This window comes from Denticeps clupeoides, chromosome 17 (assembly GCF_900700375.1).
Source record: "Denticeps clupeoides chromosome 17, fDenClu1.1, whole genome shotgun sequence".
NCBI classification, from domain to species: Eukaryota; Metazoa; Chordata; class Actinopteri; order Clupeiformes; family Denticipitidae; genus Denticeps; species Denticeps clupeoides.
The window spans coordinates 5421169-5439526 of record NC_041723.1 but is presented as its reverse complement, the minus strand read 5'-3'; the positions used below and the strand labels follow the sequence as shown (position 1 = coordinate 5439526).

The window sequence follows — 18358 nt, the reverse complement described above, 5'->3', positions numbered from 1 at the left end:
AACAGCCGACCTTAAATTGTCAGTAGGTGTAGGTGTACAAGTGACTGGTGGTTGTATTTGTGGTCTGGCACCCCGACCCTGCTCCCAGTGTCCTGATTTGGGCTCCGACAGAAGCAAACCCGCCTGGGAGGGACGCAGTTACGGAAAGTGAGTGAGTGTGAAATGATTAAATATGACTCGTGCAAAGCTAGATATAAAATTTGAGGGTTAATGGGAGATTTATCCAAGTTTCTGTACCTGGCCGCATTTCTACAGACCGTACATGCATTTTACAGTGCAGTGTGATACAGGCCCCTCTAACCCTGAACCACCAGACGCCTCGCTGACCTCGGCTTGCCTGTGCTCTCGCTGAACTTGCGTTTGACTGGGTGCCATGGCTCAGTGCCGCGAATGCAGTTAGTCTTCCTCAGCATTCTGCCGAAATCTAAATTACTTTCCCTTTCCACAGAGAGGCCGGTGTCTCCTTTTTCCTACCTGCCCATGCAAGTTCGCAACCTGCCCATTTCCCTCCCCTATCAGTGTGAAACATGCTGCTGCACCACTGAACACCGTCATCTTTCTTTACCAGCTCCCGCTGCTATAATGCTTTGGAAATGACTGACTTCACAGCTCACAAAAATGACCTCGTCACAAAAAATTATGGCAGCACATTCAAAGGAAGAGCTAGAAATGGTGTCCAATCTTGTTGGATCATTAGCAAACAAAGGAACCATCCTGCAAGGCTTCCCAGAGAGACGTCCACTGGTGCAAAATTAATAGAGCATTCGCGGCTAAAGGCCAGTGGTGGGGTGGTTTAATTTCCAGCGGAATGTAAAGCTCTTTTCATGTGGTTGGCATGGGGACGGGAGATGTTGCAATACCCAAGAAGAAGGGTGTATGTGCGCGTGCAGTCCTCACAGGCTATTATGTCAGGCACGTATCATGTCTACATCTATATTCACCCCCTGAAGGGGGTGGAGCCATCGATCTGCGTCTTGTGCCCAATGATCTATGAGATGGAGGTTGGCGAGCGCCGGAGCCATTGGGCTGAGTCAGCTCTATTTCCCGTTTGTGAGCTTTAATACAAAGGGGAATAAATGACCCACTGAACACTGCTTTATTAAGAACGCCTACCCTGCATGTACACTTCTTGCCCTTGGGGTTATGTATTTCAAGCATACGTCTGCATTTATAGGAGTGCCGTTACAGGCTATGGCACATTCTCGGTAAACATTTTGTCTGCCAAACACTGTCTCACTGAACAATAGTCCATTTCTGGACCAAAGGACTAGATGTAAAGTAGGTGTAGGTTGTTCAGGAACTCAGGAAAGAGGTGAAGATTAATAAGCAGTAGCTACAATTTGGCTGTATCTAATAAAGAGAGAGAGATATTCAGGGTCATGCAAACACATCTGATGTTCCCATTCACCTCTGCCATCTCTAGGTCCTCTTTGGTTTCTTAATTTGAGGAATGTGTCTTTGGACGGTTAGCGGATGTGGGAAATGAAAAGCCCATCTGTGGAACAGAAAGTCTCTGGTCCCCGAAGAGCCAGCCTTGCTGAGCAGCTAGATTTAAACATTTCCTCACATCCACACTCCTGTCGTCCCGTCTCTCCCCTCACCTCGCGGCCACGAGCCAAGACACGGCCTATTATGAGGGAATGTTAACAGAGGATGTCGAGATTAATAAATGCCCATTATGCCCCCATTAACATTCACTAATGCCTCGGAAACTGTGTTAACGTGTTTATACGAGATACTGCATAATGTGTCTCATGCAGAAGCCCGAAATACAAGAGTGGCTCATTATCAGGTTCAGAAACCCGGGACTAGGGGGTTTACAGATCATCAGCCCGCGCAGAGAGCAGAGAACCATGACCGGTGACCTCAGATGACGGGCCATGGGACCAATCAAATTAAGCTTAAATGATTAACTGTTAGCATGATGAAAAGGAAAACCAGCATTAAGTGTAACAGCTTTTGTGTAACCTTGGATGACTTGTAACAGTATAACTAAGTTTTCTTGTACTTTTTTAGATTTTAACATCTAAAATTGCCAAAGAACAATTCAAGTCATAAACTCTTCAAGTCCACAACGTGACCAGCCGGAATAAGTAGATTGATTTTGTCAAAATCCACACATCAGACATAATTGCCACCCTCACCGTATGAGGCTCAGTTCACAATGGTGAGGAGCAATGGGGACATGAACGCTCAAGAGAGATGGTGTTACTGCACTCCAGTTTTTTGTGTGAGGGACATGACCGTGGACATGCAATAAAACATTTCACAACAGACGGTGGCAATGGACACGGCAGTTTGTATGACAGCAAGATTTATCAGTTGTGAAAATGTTGATGTCTCTGTGCCTTTGTGTTACAAAATGGTCTTTCGGTCTCATGAGCAAATTTGCATTTGATATTTTCTTTTAGCCTCTCATACTTCACTAACTATTACAATTTAGAAAAGTCACATGAAAAACGGCCGATCAGGAGAACAGGGAGGGTGGAGGAGCAGGGAGGAAAAGAATGAAAACAAGAGAAAGACACGGTTATAAGATGCAAAATCAGCAACCCCCCATTCCTTATTTTTTTCACTCTGTTGTATAAAATGGACAGGAGGGTATAAACTGTCTAAATCATCACTTGTCCCTGTCCCTGCTTCTATGGAAGAAAAAAAAATCAAGGAATGTCTAACTTCTGACTTTTTGTCAACTTCTGCGTTAAAAGGAGGTCAAATGACATAAGTAACTTGTAAACCATGCCATCTCAGCGGTAGGTAAAGGTCAATATTAATCGTTACTTCCATTAAATCAATTTCGCATGGTTCTGGTCTTACCTTTGTAAAAAAAAAAAAAAAAGAGCCATTGCCATTATGAATCATGCAGCCCCACTGAGCCCAGTATGAATGCGTCTGCTTAAGGCCCATGGGAGAGCCGGTGAGGGAATGCACACCGCGATCAGTATGGGATTTCTGTCGTCCACAAATTCTCTTTATGGGCTCTCCTCATGGAAACGCTGGCTGCCAGTGGAGGAGGAGGCCCCATCCGCTTTTATGGACTCCGCGAAAGTGGGACCACTATTTGAAATAAATAAATAAGACCCGGCGGGTTTATGGCCAGCCTGCTTTCCTGTGGGCCAGGAGGAGAATGATGTGGAAACTCTGGGCTTTGTCCAGACTCGTGTAAATAAAAAGGGGTGCAAACAGAGGTGGTAGACGGAGGGACAGGTCATTTTCTGGAGAGGCGCCATGTGGGAGTTATGAGTATGTCGGGATTGAGACAAAAGTGTGTGAGAGAGCTAAAGAGAAAAGTGTGTGTGTTTGTGAAGTAGCTCTTTCCAGACCATATACCAAGAACATCTTGTATAAAACACACCACACTGACTCTTACTACTGACTCGTCCTCAGATGCTATTACGTCATTGATTTCAACACCATTGAAAGACACTTTGTATTTAATGGTGCAATATCTTAATAAATGAACAGATGGGTGACAATTCAGAAATGGGTCCAGTTGTCCCCATAAAGCGAAGACTCACTGTGAGATCATCACAAAGTGATTGTGAATGAATAGTTTGTGTCTATATAATTAGCATTATCTTCCAGGCTTATATTGTCTCATTGCTCATATTGGTTGGTGAGAAGGCAAAATGTAAAACACACAAGAAAAAAAGAGAAAATTCATTACCTATGTAAAATTTTGAAGGCACCAACCACCTTCATCAAAAGAAAGACAGAGATTTTGGATGAATTGCTTCCATCTCTGCAGTAGAAGAACAACTGTGTAGAATCTAGATCAAGGAAAGGTTTAGATGTTCTGGTAGCTCATGGAAACAAGCTCCTTTCTTAGCAATTTTATGTTGTTGTTTTTTTTATTATAATTTTTTCTTCTGAGCAGACGGAGATGGAGAGATTTCAGAATGGATAGAAAGGGTCTCTCTGACTCACCGTTTTCACAACTCCTGCCCGTGTACCCGGCCAGGCAAGCGCAGTGGTACGACTGGGACGAGTCCAGAACACAAGTGCCGTCGTGGAGGCAGGGCGAAGAAGAGCACGCTGCAGACACACACAGCGGGACGAGCCGATCATGAGATCCGTGAGCAAAACGGGGCCAAAAGAAGCGCAGGGATACGCATGGCGGGCAGACGGACTGGGGATGGGGGTATTCTGACGCTAAAGGTATTCTTCTGTCTGGCTGCCAGGCTGAGCCCACCAGCTTGTTTTTGTTATAGGGATAAGGGGGCGAAGAACAGGGCCTTACTGTTCATTTGCCAAGCAATTGGCCCACACCGTTTCAGTGATGTCATAGACCCGTCTTAATCTAATAAAACGTGGGCACAACCTGGAACAAAGTTGCTCCTCAATATCTACAGAACAATCCACCCTGGGGTGTGGGAGACCCTGAGAATGTTTGCATGAAGGCTAAATCAGGCTTGGTCAGTTCGGTTTTTAGCTTTACTTTACATTTTACATTTACAGCATTTATCAGACGCCCTTATCCAGAGCGACTTACAATCAGTAGTTTTAGGCACAGTCCCCCCCTGGAGACACTCAGGGTTAAGTGTCTTGCTCAGGGACACAATGGTAGTAAGTGGGGTTTGAACCCGGGTCCTCTGGTTTATAGGCGAGTGTGTTACCCACTAGGCTACTACCACCCCGACTCTGTAGCTCTGCATCTCTGCTCTGTCGTGTTCATATACGAAATGTGAACTGCAGACTTGTGAGTACCTGAGTTCTCTTGGAAGGTGGCAAAGAAGCCGTCAAAGTTCTTGTAGCCATCAGAGACAAACAGGATGTGCAAGAAATTTCCGGAGCTCGTGATCGGGGGCGGCCTTTCGTTGCCGCAAAACCGGCCGATGACGCGAGAGTTCATGCTGTCTCCATCTCGCACCTCCACAAAGTCGTAGCGGCAGCTGTAGTCAAACTCCAGACTCAACATCATGAACCTTTTAGGAGCACAAGAAAGAGAAACAAAAGGGAAGATGGATCACACTGCATGAGGTCTGGTGAAGCGTGGCCAGCAATGACTTTCTCAACTCATCCATATAGGAAAACAGCTGCTATTTCATCGCCGCAGATCCTGGCAACCTGGCTGGAGTTTTTTTTTTTAAAAGTGCCTTTTAGAAGTGGAAAGAATCGTCTTTGTTCTCAATTTTCCACCAGAGGTTCAATTCCAGCTTTTTTTTTTTCTCTCTGTGCCACTTTGGCTGAGGACCATTCCAAGATCTCACCTCTCTTTATGCTGCACTTATGCAAGAAATGGCCATCTATTAAACTCATTGAATGTGTTCATCGCAGTGACGAGCGATTTCTGCACTTTCCACCACAACCTTTCTTTTTCAGCAGGTGTCAACCCTTCCTGCCATTTTCTATGAAAATCATTCGCTCTCCAAATCCAACTTTCATAGTTTTAAAATTCCATCACTGTGCGTTACACCATCTCTTTCTGCGAAAGCGATCTGTGTTGGGATGGAAAAGCTTGTTAAAGCGCATGAGATCATGGACCCAATGACATTAGTGTAAGGTAACACGACTGGAACGGTTACTGTATGGTGATCATGGGAGGCACACGGCAATAAAATGTGCCAGATAATATTGAAAACTGGGCAGATTGTTGCTATTGTATTTTTTTTTAAGAGAGCTGTAGTTAACACAAGTCAGGGGAATAGAAAACAGATGCTGGTTTTTATTGAAGACATCTTGAGGATGTCTTCACCTCCATCTTCACCCCACATGGGCGATTGGAGTAATTGTATAATTTAGACATTTTAACCAAAACAGCTGATTACGAAGGTACCTCGTGTTTATTTAAAATAAATGAAGTTATCGTAATGTCACACTCAAGAATAACATTAATATTTAATGCCTTAATGAGTTTTATACAATGAGCTCCACAATGAGCTTTTTCAGAATTAACAAAAAATCATGACTGTTTATAATTTGTGACTATACGGTATTAATAACGCTGAAACGCCTCTGCCATTTGTTTGTTTGGTGAGGGGCATATTGTGGGTAACCCACTCCCCTATGAACCAGAAGACCCAGGTTCAAATCCCGCTTACAACCATTGTGTCCCTGAGCAAGACACTTAACCCTAAGTTGCTCCAGGGGGGACTGTCCTCGTAACTACTGATTGGATCACTCTGGATAAGGGTGTCTGATAAATGCTGTAAATGTACATGGTTATTTGAAAAAATGCTATTCCCAAATTACAATCCCACATTTAAGATGTACTATATTTCATCAGCCAGCCTATTTTGTTACATATTTCGTCACACATGCAATTACACATGCACAAATTTAACCCAAACCAAACATTTGGCCCACATGATCTTTTGTCCACATGATCATAGATAAGATTATGTTGTTATCATTGTAATGTGAGCATTCTTATGAAGGCAGCGAATGCTGTGCTTACAGGAGTGTGTGTGTGGCGACACTGTAAGAGCACAACTATTACAGCATTCAGCGTGCCTGCCAGATGCTGTAAAACGATGACTGTGCCAGTTAGGCCACATCTGCCAGTGCCAAATCTCATAACTTTCCATTAGTCCCCACAAAAAGGAGTGAAGCAATGTGAAGCTGAAAAGGACCCTTGTTTTATTTACGGTCTCCATGGCATGCCTGCTGTAAAAATATCTGAAAGCAATATTACGGCTTTTAACCAAGGCTGTTTATTAGCTGCCTTTATTGCTAATCCATGCCATCTAACTACAGATATTTTCAGTTTCTAGCAGGGAGAAGGTTTCACAAATTATAGACAAATTGTATTCGCGGGCCCAAATCTTTAGATTTTCATGATGTCAGCAGCTTCTTTGCAAGCTGACATAAACTGGCCACGTGCTGAACACAGATCATGATAAACCACTGTGAGTAATGGAGGGAAAATAATTGCACTGATTGGATTTTGTGTAATTCACTCATTTAGTCGCATAGTGAATCTTACATTGTGGCCTGGAAATGTCATGGATCCATGACTTCATTCTGACTAAATAGGGTTTGAAATTGGATTTGAAGGTGCTGCAGGGAAAATGGGTTGCGCCATGGCATTTCAAAAAGTGAAAATAAACTTTAGCTCTAATGTTCAGGGTAGTGTGGATCTAGTACTAGCACACTACATTGGTATTTGAAGGGTGGTTGTACTAGGTATTGAATGGTGGGGGTAACACACCCGCCTATGAACCAGAAGACCCAGGTTCAAATCCCACTTACTACCATTGTGTCCCTGGACAAGACACTCTGTTGAGTTGCTCCAGGGGGTGAGTGTCCCTGTAACTACTGATTGTAAGTCGCTCTGGATAAGGGCGTCTGATAAATGCTGTAAATGTAAATATTTGACCTTGTGGAAGGAGAGATGGCACTCACTTGAATTCAATGGTGAAGGGTCTGTCCACCTGTAGGACCCACTCACAGCGAGCGTTTGTAGGGTAGCTCTCAATCACAATGTGTCCCTGGCGCTTCCGGAGAACGCCTCCACACTCTGTTTCAATGGAGGTGACAATGTGAAGGTGACAGAAGAGATGCATTTTCTAAATGTTCATGAATGTTCATGATTTTTTCAAACGTCTACATTTCTGGTCAGCAGATTAGATTGGAAAACAAAATAAAATGATGCTTTTTTAAAATAATAAAATGTAAACTGCTAATCACATACTATTTCTACAGCTTCCAACATTTCCTCACGACTTCCTGTCTGCATCTAACATTGTTATTGGTGAATGGTGATGATGAAGTCATTTCCACAAATGCTCTCCTCCTCATCCCTCCTCTCTCCTCCTCATTTGCATTAAAGGCTACACACACTTAAACATGGGTGGGCGGGACTGGATAAAAGTGGCTGTAATTCTGCACCATGGCCGAATCTCGGAAACAGACTTCAGATACACTATTACGCGACCATTAATACCAATAAAAGCAAAAATTAAAATTTGAATAATTTGATCTGTCCCAGCCCTACCCTGAACATGACTGATTTATTTGGATTTGGATGTGTAGCTTAATTTAGGAGGATGAACTCACTTTGGCAGTCGCCACCTGACCAGCCAGGTCTGCACTCGGAACAGTACCTCCCCTGGATGAAGAAATCATCCCTGGGTCCCCATGTCCCGTTGTTGCAGCGTTTACAGTTTTCGAAAATGCTGCAGCCTGGTGAAGAGAACAGAGGAGAATACATGAGGATCGGACAGGATGTGTGAGACACGCATCCTGAAAGCTGTTTTTTCCACATTAACTGGAACCCCAGGACCCTCACACCACCACCAACCACAGCTTCTCGTGCTACTGAGCTGCTAAAGCCATCAGGCCCCTCGACCACAGAACAGTGTAAAACATTTCTTACTTCCAGAAATAGAAATGTTATGAGGAAGCCAGTTTCTTCTTTCTTTCTTTTTTAGGGGGTTCCATTGAAGAATCCCCTAAGCAATGCAGGCCCAAAGCATGTAAATGTTTTTGTAGGCATCAACACAAACATCACAGGATGATGTGGCCCTTCTGGGCCGAGCAGAGCATCCGATCAGGCAGGGTGAAGGATTTATGTTGGAAATTTCAAAAGAATTTTGTTTTTCCAGAAATGTGCCATTTCAGGTATGAACATCTGTTATTTCCACACTCGGAGACAACATGTAATTTTTTTTTTTTTGAAGGTTCCAGGTTGTGAAATCATTGTGTTGCCTGTCTTGGTGACTTGTAAATCTTGACATGTTCAACATTTGTGCAATTTTCTTTTCTTTTCTTTCAATAAAACAGTGCAGACATTCCTAATTATAACATTTAATCTGTTTTAAAAAACAGACTGATAAACTGTCTTTATCATGAAGTATTATTTGTTGAGAGGACTTCCCCATAAAACATGCATTGCATTTTTTTGCATTTGCATGCATTTATGCAGATCCATTATTGCTAATTTCAAGCAACTTTCAAACAAAGTTAAGTAAATACTAAACCAGGATTTCCCACACACCCCCACCCGCAACATGTGCTGAAGCTGCATGAACTCCAGAACTGATGGGTGATGATGAACATCTGGCTTTCGCAACAAGATTTATGACGTAAAAGGTCAGTGTCCATTTAATAAGGTCAGTGTCCTTTATTTAAAGGAATCAGAATCAGTCTATAGAGGACTCTGTAGGTCGTGTACCTGGGTGGATGATGCAGGGGTCACACTCGTTGTGGGCGTTGCGGCAGCAGGGGACGGCGTAGCCCACCGGGGTGCCTTGCAGTGGGCATCTGCAGTGAATGACGTCATACTCGCAGCAGCCACGGCACATGACACTCCACTCGGGCCCCGGACAGTGGTTATACAGGAACCTGTAGTCTGACCGAACATTGCAGGAAAGCCATTGAAGTCATTCTTAGAAACGCCACAGCGGAAAGTGTGTTTTTGAGCTAAGCTGGTGGGGTTTGGGTAGTTTAGGAAAGAATGGGTCGAAATCGCAGTGTCCAGAAGAGCAAAGCTGGTAGCAATTTACCCAAATAATCTCCCTCCTGCAACTGGTTTGTGCTGCGTGGCAGCCAAACTATGTTTTTTGCAATGTGCTTATATGCATTTTTAGTCCTAAAAATCCAACACGACCATTTTTTTTGTGTTATCGCTTAATGTAAAATCGAAAAAAACGTTTATAACATTAACACTAACTGCTCACAGCGGCGTCCATTGTTGGTTTGAGGTCTGAGTTCAGGCATTAGCACAGGACTTATCGGTCAAAACCCCCCACAGTGTGCGTGCTCGTGTGTCAACTCTGGCCATATGGTGCAGCCATTCCCTCGGGAATGTTTTATCCCGGCCATCCCACTCAGCTGTTTACTCATCTTTGCAGCACCTCTCCTGTTCGGTTTGGGGGTTAGCGAATCGGCATAAATCTTTTTTTTTTGTGTTCCAAGAAAAACCTAGAACACGAAATTTTGAGAAATTTAAAAGGAGCCGCGTGATCCTGGTTGCAGTTCATATGAAACACGTTCATTCTTTTGTTATATTTTTTTTGTTCACGTTGCGCAAGAAGCATGATGGAAAGAGAGAAAGAGAGAGAGAGTGAGACAGCGGAATCCGATAAATCTCCCAGAGTTCTGGAGGAAATGTGGCAGGCTCGTCGGGAGCATGATTGTGGTGCGTATACCTCCCTAAATTAAACAGCGTTGGTACATTATGTAACTTTCCGTCTGAGGTGCAATGGAAAAAGACGACACGTTGGACCAACGGCATCACTTCTGGTATGCGGCTGGCCTGGATTTCAGCTCTCTGACCATTCCACCGATTCAGTCAGCCTTTCCTGGCCTCGTCTCCCATTATAACAATCTCTCTCTGTCTCTCGTCTAATGAGAAAAAAATATATATGTTTCTGAACTAAGTGTACACACACAGAGTTGTGCATTTTGTGGAAGTCCCCTATCGTGAAGGGACAGTGGTGGCCTAGCAGTTAAGGAAGCGGCCCCGTCACCAGAAGGTTGCCGGTTCGAATCCCGATCCGCCAAGGTGCCACTGAGGTGCCACTGAGCAAAGCACCGTCCCCACACACTGCTCCCCGGGCGCCTGTCATGGCTGCCCACTGCTCACCAAAGGTGGTGGGTTAAATGCAGAGGACAAATTTTACTGTGTGCACCGTGTGCTGTGCTCCTGTGTATCACATGTGACAATCACTTCACTTTCACTCACTTTCACTTCACTTTCTTATTAGGTACACAGGTACACCAGCATACAGGCTTGGACACCTACTTAATGGCCAAATCCATCAACTGCTTCACTGCCATCACCCTGTGGCCCGTTGATGTTAATGCCTGGAGTAGACGTTTGGGATTATTATGAGCCTCCAGGTTTTTTTTTGTTTTTTTAACCATAATAAGATGAAGAAAATTACCACACGCTTCAGTTATCCCCATGTGCGGTTCTTCACAAAACCATTACTCAAAAAACAGACGTGTGATGGACTGCTAAGAAGCATCAGCGCTAAACGGTGGTTACGTAACTGCCAAGTGTTTGGATTCACAGATGCTGAAAGCAAAGGATTTCTGGTTGGCTGTAAAACTCATTAGAGTTGAGGAACCTTAGCTTGTAAAGGATGCTTTCAACTCATGGTAGCGACTGATTGCTTTTCCTGAGTGATTAAATTATCTTTGAACCTTCTGTACAGTTCTGTACAGCTCTGAACCTTCTGTTCTCATATGGTAAGCAGAATCTTTCCTCCAGCAAATACAGTAGGTCTGATGGAGATGAATTATGCGTAACAATTAAAAGTTAGCATATAATATAACCACACTGCATGGAATATTCAAGTCAACTTAACAGGCCAAACACGGTCTGCTTATTACTTGCCAACTCTAAATTGATTGTATGTGTGAGTGCTGGCGCCCCACAATGGGTGGGTCCCTGCAATGCCTTCCTCTTTAAAGAATATTTAAATTAACGTGTAACTTTCTTATTGTCGAACTTGTGTACAGAATCTACAACAGAGTGAATAAAGAGATTGTATTCATAGTTGGGGTCCTAGTGAACCAGAATTGATCTCTTCATCGAAGGTAACTTGAAAGTCGCTCTGGAAAAGGGCGTCTGCCAAATGCCGTAAATGTAAATGTAATGCGCCCAGTGTCCAGGGATGAGTTCAGGACTACGTGGTTGAGGATAGTGAGTGAGTAGTGATGATCTTACATGCACAAGGATCATCGTAAGTATTGAACAAACTCTAAAAAAAGAGACAAGTTAAATGTCAGCGTGTATTTTATATTTCACTAAAGTCATTCCCCTCTCTGACACAAAAAAAAAAAAACAACTCTGTACAAGCCATACTGTCGAGCTATTGTACTCCACTTTTCATGGATCACCCACAAGAGAGACATAATTCATTTTCTCTTTTGTAATCATCCTTCTACAAGCCACAAGAGTTATGTTTGTTGCCCATAGTCTCTTTTTAAGTTGTAAAGACATTAAAAACTTGGTGGTGTCCATAGCTGGGTATTTTGGCCACATTGTGCAGGGGCCACAACCATCTTCATTGTGGTTATATTTATATTATTTATATTATGGGGAAGCATCATTAAAAACAACAAAGGACTTTGCTCAATATGAGGTGCACATAAAAGCAAAACATTTTGACCTTAAATTCGAGATGTCTGGCCTCAAAACGGCCCAAAATGGCCATTCCTGTAAAGGCCGGGGCCTTAAAGAAAAGCCTCTGCACAATGCATGGATGAACACGGCCAGTCCAAACGAGGGGGGTCATATCAGACACGGAACATCGACAGCTTGGAGCTAAGCATGGATTCTATCAGTGCACCACATGGCAGTGGTGGTCTTGGAGAATGTCCAAGCTAGTTCTGCTTCCACTCAAAACTCATTGAGTCAACAAACTTTCAGCGAACAACAAACAGTGATTTTGTCTTCTTATCCTCTTTTTGCATTCAAACCTTTAGAAAGTTTATATTTGTATTTAACCTTCAGTTTTCAGTTCATTTCTTAAAGCTTTTTTGTTTCTGGGTGGAGAATCAATGAATCCCAGGCAGTGTCTCTCAACACAAGGCAAAAGTGTCTCACACAGTGCAGCTAGTTGCAATGCCACCATGTGGCCCCAATTTGTCAATTCCGGTTGGCAAATCAGCATGAACGTGAACAAAATATCAACAGGAATAATAATTATAATATTATAAATGCCAGGGTTTGTGTGATCCAAAAACTACCTTGTAAAATGTAAAACTGACTCAACACATATCATCCCTACATGACGATGACGTCCCAAGACAATTATGGCTCCGCCCACTGCCACCAGAGGGCACCAATGCTTTGAATTTGTCTGTGTGATTGACCACACCTTTCCCTTGAGTTTTTCAGACACAGACACGGTCCTAGTCCTTTGTTTCATTTACATTTTACATTTACAGCATTTATCAGACGCCCTTATCCAGAGCGACTTACAATCAGTAGTTGCAGGGTCAGTACCCCCCTGGACTGTCCCCCACTTAGGGCTAAGTGTCTTGCTCAGGGACACAATGGTAGTAAGTGGGATTTGAACCTGGGTCTTCTGGTTCATAGGTGAGTGTGATACCCACTAGGCTACTACCACCCTTTGGTAGTTTCCCTACATCTCATTGTGTGTCTGTCAGCAGGCATTTTCACTGATGACCTGCACCTTGGTTCGTTTTGGGCTACGTCCCTGTGTTGTGTTTACTAAAGATCATATTTCAGAGGTCAGAGGCACTTGTACTGACCTCTTGTGTGAAATCTTTCAAGCATTTAAAGAACCTTAGGTTCATGCTTATCAAAATATATGTCTGTATAAAGTGTATTTTTCTGTTATTCAGCCATCTGATGATCCCTCATAGAAATATGGAGGCTGAGCTAGTGTCTTCAAAGTCTTGGACACTCTTATAAGTGCTCTCTGACACCACTTAAACACCTGCCAAGCGCATAAATGTGAGCTTTTTATGGGGACGAGTGGGTGGCGTGTTTAGCATTTTTCGATCCAATTATCATCACATTTCATATTTCTGAGTCCGCCAAGCCTGACAGCTTAATTGTGGGGCAGAAAATACTTTAAGGGCCCCATCCCTCACTATAGCATCTGGAATCTTTTGCTTTCAATGGGTATTAAGCCGATTGTGTTTTGATTAAACAACATTGCAGTTCTGTGAAGTCATGTGACTTATTCCTTCCTCTCATCTCTTTCTTTCACTCCTATTTATCTCATGCTGTCTTCCTACGTGCACAAACAAGAATGCGGCGTCCTCCTGCCACGAGAAAAAAAGGGCAAAATATTCCTGTCATGTCAAAACCACTGCGGTTTTTTTTTTGGTAAGGATTTCAGGACCTGGACAGACGAGGTACGTGCCACCCATCCAACTTGTTCCCTGGTAAAGCGGGGTGGGGCTGTATTTTTTGATGGTAACTATGATGGTTCCCGTGGTTGTATTTTGTGATGTGTACATAGCCGCTGGCACTTGTCTGTGAGAGTTAATGTATATTAGCGGAACAATGGGCTGTTAAAGCTGAGCTTGTTTTCCAGCCTGGTTGACTCACTCGGAAGACCTCTGTGGGGTCTCTAATGGTTTCTCTGGTCTTATGTAATTGCTGTCAGGTTTTCTTTTTTTTCCATCCCAGATGTTGTGGAATGGGGTCTCAAGAATCACAGCTCTGACAAATCCATAACAGCCATAATTCAGATCTCTTCAAAGGCACTTTTGGGTGGGGGATCCACACCCATCACCAACACATCCCACCTCGGACCCAAACCATAAAACCAGCAGCAGCAGTATGTGCATTACATGCTGAGGTCTTCCTCTTTGATGTGGATCCAGAAGCTGACATCATGGCTGAGGAAAGGCTGCATCAGGTCACACCGCTTCTGCTAGGGGTTACTGGGCTTCTGGCCCCAACCCACTGGGGTCAACGCATCAGAAATTTCTTCTCTGACCTCTCTCAGCGGTCACTAGTTCCAAATCAGAGGTCTTCCAGACAGCAGTTACTAGTCTGCTCCTCCCAGGTCAGCAGACCACACCTGACCACACCGATCACTGCCTGCACCCTCTGCCTGAAGCAGTGTGGGATTCAGGACTGTGTATATCTGGAGCTATAAGCCAAGGGGGTGCATTTGGCATGTTCGCTAATGTCGCTAAAGCATATGTGTCCGGAATTACTGAAAAGGACTGCTGGAAGGGAATCTATATTATAGATGGAAGGAACCATCTACCAAAATTGGTGATTAGTTAATGTCGAAAGCCAGAAAATAAACATCTGTGATGTTTTTTTGGACAAAGTTTTTTAAAAAGAGAGGAGCTTGTAATGAGTGCTCTTATGCATTCAACTTTTTTGAACCCCTCAGTTTAATACCCAGGTGCTGTGCAGCATCCATCTCCTCCCTCCATTTTCATCCATTTTTTTCAACAGCGTTTGTCACCGGACACCTCTGCTACAGACATCTTGGAGCTATGTCTGATATCAAGACAAACTTGTAGGATTAATTCAAGAATTCCGGTTTAATTCAAGAATTCCAATGACTGAGTTAGTGAACATGGCGTACGTGAACCCTCCCCACGTGCTACGTCTCATCTAGCACAGAGAAAACTTGGCCATCAGTGTCGGGCTGAAACTCTGATGAAAAATGGCATAATAATAAAAGCATAGCATCAACCACGGCCCAGATTTACGTCATCATCATCATCATCCCATCCACCCAGAAACGCCGCATAACACGCCGCTGATGTCACATCGCAGCCATTCTGTGACGCAGCTGCGCTTCCTCACCCTTCTTCATTTTCATCAGGCGTCTGGCTGCTCCCCGCTGATTCGCAGTTGTTCAACGACAACTGCGCCTGTCGCCCCAACAGCTGAAGCCTATTACTTCCACAAGCGATACGGAAAACCGCAGCGCCTCCCCGTTGTCCCGGATTAACATCCTCCATCCCAGGGACATTTGCTCATGGACGATGAGCATCCTGCCAGTTAAGGGTCGTGTTGTATTCAGTCACCAGGAGGGGCCTTTCAGCTCCTTCACCTGTACCAGTCGTGGTACCTGCCGTAAAATAACCAAAAACGTATATGTGTGTATATATACGAGTGAATCTCAGAAATGTAGGTAAACTGCCATGTTTGCTATATTCATTTTTAGTGTAGCTTGGCTGATTGGCTCATTAAATCAAGTTTTCCAAATGTTGAGTATTACATGGGTGAAAGCAAATGTCCTCAAAATTGACAAATATTTCTTTCATGTCAATTCAATTCCTTGTGTTCAGAATTGCTCAAGTTTTGCGTGGTGCCTCCTGAAAGTTTCTGTTAAAGCCCTCACTGTGTAATTTTGGGCCATAAAATAAATAAATGTTCTTCTTGAAAAGCACTCTCGTTTATCTTTTTTTCAATGACAATGTTCCATTTTTAGGGGCTGCGCCAGTACACTAATACTTAAATTGTCCAGTCATATTTCACACATGTATGCCTGTTAAATGTGAGGGCTGTGACACTCAAGCTATGGGGAGGGGTAGTTTTTGCAGGCACAAATTAAAGTTAATGGCCCTCTTAAAGGGAGGGCTTGGCAAAAAAAAACGTGGGATCTCAGATCATCTGGTTTCTAGGACAAATCGGTATGCCCAGTAAAAACAAATTGATCAGCAGAAATTTACAACATGAACAAATGTGTCAGGTGCTAAATCGCATGTATTTGTTATTTTATAATCTGTGCTTGCAATATTTTAACAGCATTGAAGGTGTGAAGGTGTTCCCTGCACATGTCTGCCATGGAATTACAGTCTATGCACGTAAGGGGGGGTAACTGTGACTCAACCAGAAAACATGCATGACTTTCCGTAGACCTCTTCCACATGGGAGCAGAGGACCGACGGAAAGTGTGCCCCATCCCTGTCGCAGCTGTCCAGTTTGCTGGGGCCTAAGCGATTTAGCGGCCGCGGAACAGGAAGCTCCTCTCTGTTTTCTGAGGCTGTGACCCCACCACACACACTTATGCACACACGCACTCTGGACCAGACCTACATTCCACTGGTTGAAGCCCTCAAACCTGCTAAACGTGGCGCGCTCCCAAGGGAAGCCGCAGACCAATATAGCCACCTCTGTGCCTTTGTACGAATGGTATATTTGTGCATTGGATAAGGGAATGTAGGTCACGCAGAAGTTGCCCATTGCTGTTGCTTGCGCTTTCGCATAGCTTTCCAGTGAAGGGATATGACTTTTCCAAATGTCGGTCAACCGTTCCCTCAACTGCGAAACTTTCTCTTCTCCTCGACTTTTGCTTCCTGCAGCCCCTCATGTAAGTCGGCCAGTGGGAATCCAAGCAAAATAAGCCATTAGAGCATGTACACTTTTAACGGGCTGCATGGTAGTCCACGGGGAGGTCCGGGTGTGGGGGTGAACCCCAGTATCAACACAAAAGAATGTCTTCCGAATCAGATGTGATTAATCCTCTGCTTCCTTCAGATCCGGGGTCAGATCCCGACTGGGTTTCATCATGCTTCAAGTGCTGACTCCACATCAGCTGATTTCAAGGAGGGGACGCGTTACTTCGGCATTACACAACCCCACCCCCCCAAATTGTCCGATTTTATTTTCATTCCTGTGGTCTTCTTGGAAAACGCGCTGACTATCTCTTACTCATGTTGTTGGGGCTCGGTTGTGTTACTCAATCGACCCCGTCAGCCAGCAGAGGAAAAATGAGATGACTAGAAAGATGGCTTGTAAATATCACCAGGAATCGCCTATTTCGGTGTATCCAGATATAGAGCATGGGATGGCTATACCTTTACATATATTTTTATGTAGATGTGTATGTATTGCATATATATATATATATATATATATGTGAATATGAACCAGATCTATTACTAGAATGATATCCAGAGTGATGAGATTCACAGTGAGGAAGAGTCATTTCACTTCTCTCCCACTCTGAAGGCCCCACACTCCCAGACACAAAGCACTTAAAAACAGAGGATGAGATAAAACTGGAGCAGGATCTGAGAGAGAGAGAGAGAGAGAGAGAGCAAAGTGTAAGTTCAAGCTGAGACAAAGAGCCCTTAACCAAATCAGCAGCACTTGTTCAACCTCTCCTCTCTCCATCTCCCTTCCCCAGAAGGATGGACTGAATACCTCTGTGTTGTTAAAGAAAGATATAGAACTGAGGGAGAGAGGCGGAATTAAAACAGAACAAAAGGAAGAGTGTTGATGCCGGGCTTTCGAGAACAAAGGACAGGGAGAGATGCAGGTCCTGCTCTTACCATAAGGCCAAGCGGTCCCCTGGGACACCAGGAGGAAGAGGATGGTGAGGGCGAGGGTGAAGAATCCAGAGGGGCTGATGCCGGCTGGCGCGAGCACACGGGTCCCCCGGCGGGTCTGCCCCAGCTGCCGTCCCGCAGAAAGCATGCTGCAGCTCGGACCTCTGTTTACTTTCTGAGCTCAGCTGGTTTGACATCACTCTCTCTCTCTCTCTCTCTCTCTCTCTCCCCCTCTGGCCCGGTCTCTCGCTCTCTCTCTCTCTATTCCTTGGCTTCAAGTTACAGCACAGTCTCGTAAGGAGCTCCGCTCAGGACGGGCTTCCAAAAACACTGTTCCAGCTCTGGGCAGCGGCATTGCTCTTGAATGAAGCACTGAGAGGAGACTCCCCCCCTCCATTTTAACCCTTTCCATTCACTTCCGGAACCCACGTTCTGCCGGAGACCCCTCTGAGGTGCCTGGATTGCTGTAATTTGTGTAATGGGTGTGTGTGTTGGGGTGGGAGCTTCTTTTTATCGGTAGTCCACTATCTTCATGACCAAATTAATAGAAAATTGGCATGCGTCCGTTCCATTGTACTTTTTTCCCCATCATCTCGTCACATTTCTCATATTTCCATCTGTTGTTTTCCAAGGAAGTGTAACTCCTGGTCACCACGGAAACAGCTCTGCGGCATCTCTGTGG

At 44.3% G+C, this 18358-nt stretch overlaps 1 protein-coding gene across 2 annotated transcripts in view; it reads right to left on the bottom strand.

Annotated features, from left to right (window-relative positions):
- Positions 1 to 18103, bottom strand: part of pamr1b (peptidase domain containing associated with muscle regeneration 1b) — a 27979-nt gene extending 9876 nt beyond the window's left edge. The window contains exons 1-6 of one of the 2 annotated variants that reach the window (XM_028959001.1): positions 17680 to 18103; positions 9116 to 9292; positions 7999 to 8124; positions 7345 to 7459; positions 4708 to 4925; positions 3928 to 4035 (exon numbers count right to left, since the gene is read on the bottom strand). In XM_028959001.1, the coding sequence (XP_028814834.1) occupies positions 3928 to 4035; positions 4708 to 4925; positions 7345 to 7459; positions 7999 to 8124; positions 9116 to 9292; positions 17680 to 17824 (889 nt within the window). In that variant the 5' untranslated portion in view covers positions 17825 to 18103. The remainder of the gene's footprint in view (positions 1 to 3927; positions 4036 to 4707; positions 4926 to 7344; positions 7460 to 7998; positions 8125 to 9115; positions 9293 to 17679) is intronic. The other variant, XM_028959002.1, reaches the window with a different exon arrangement.
- Positions 18104 to 18358: the final 255 nt, after the last annotated feature.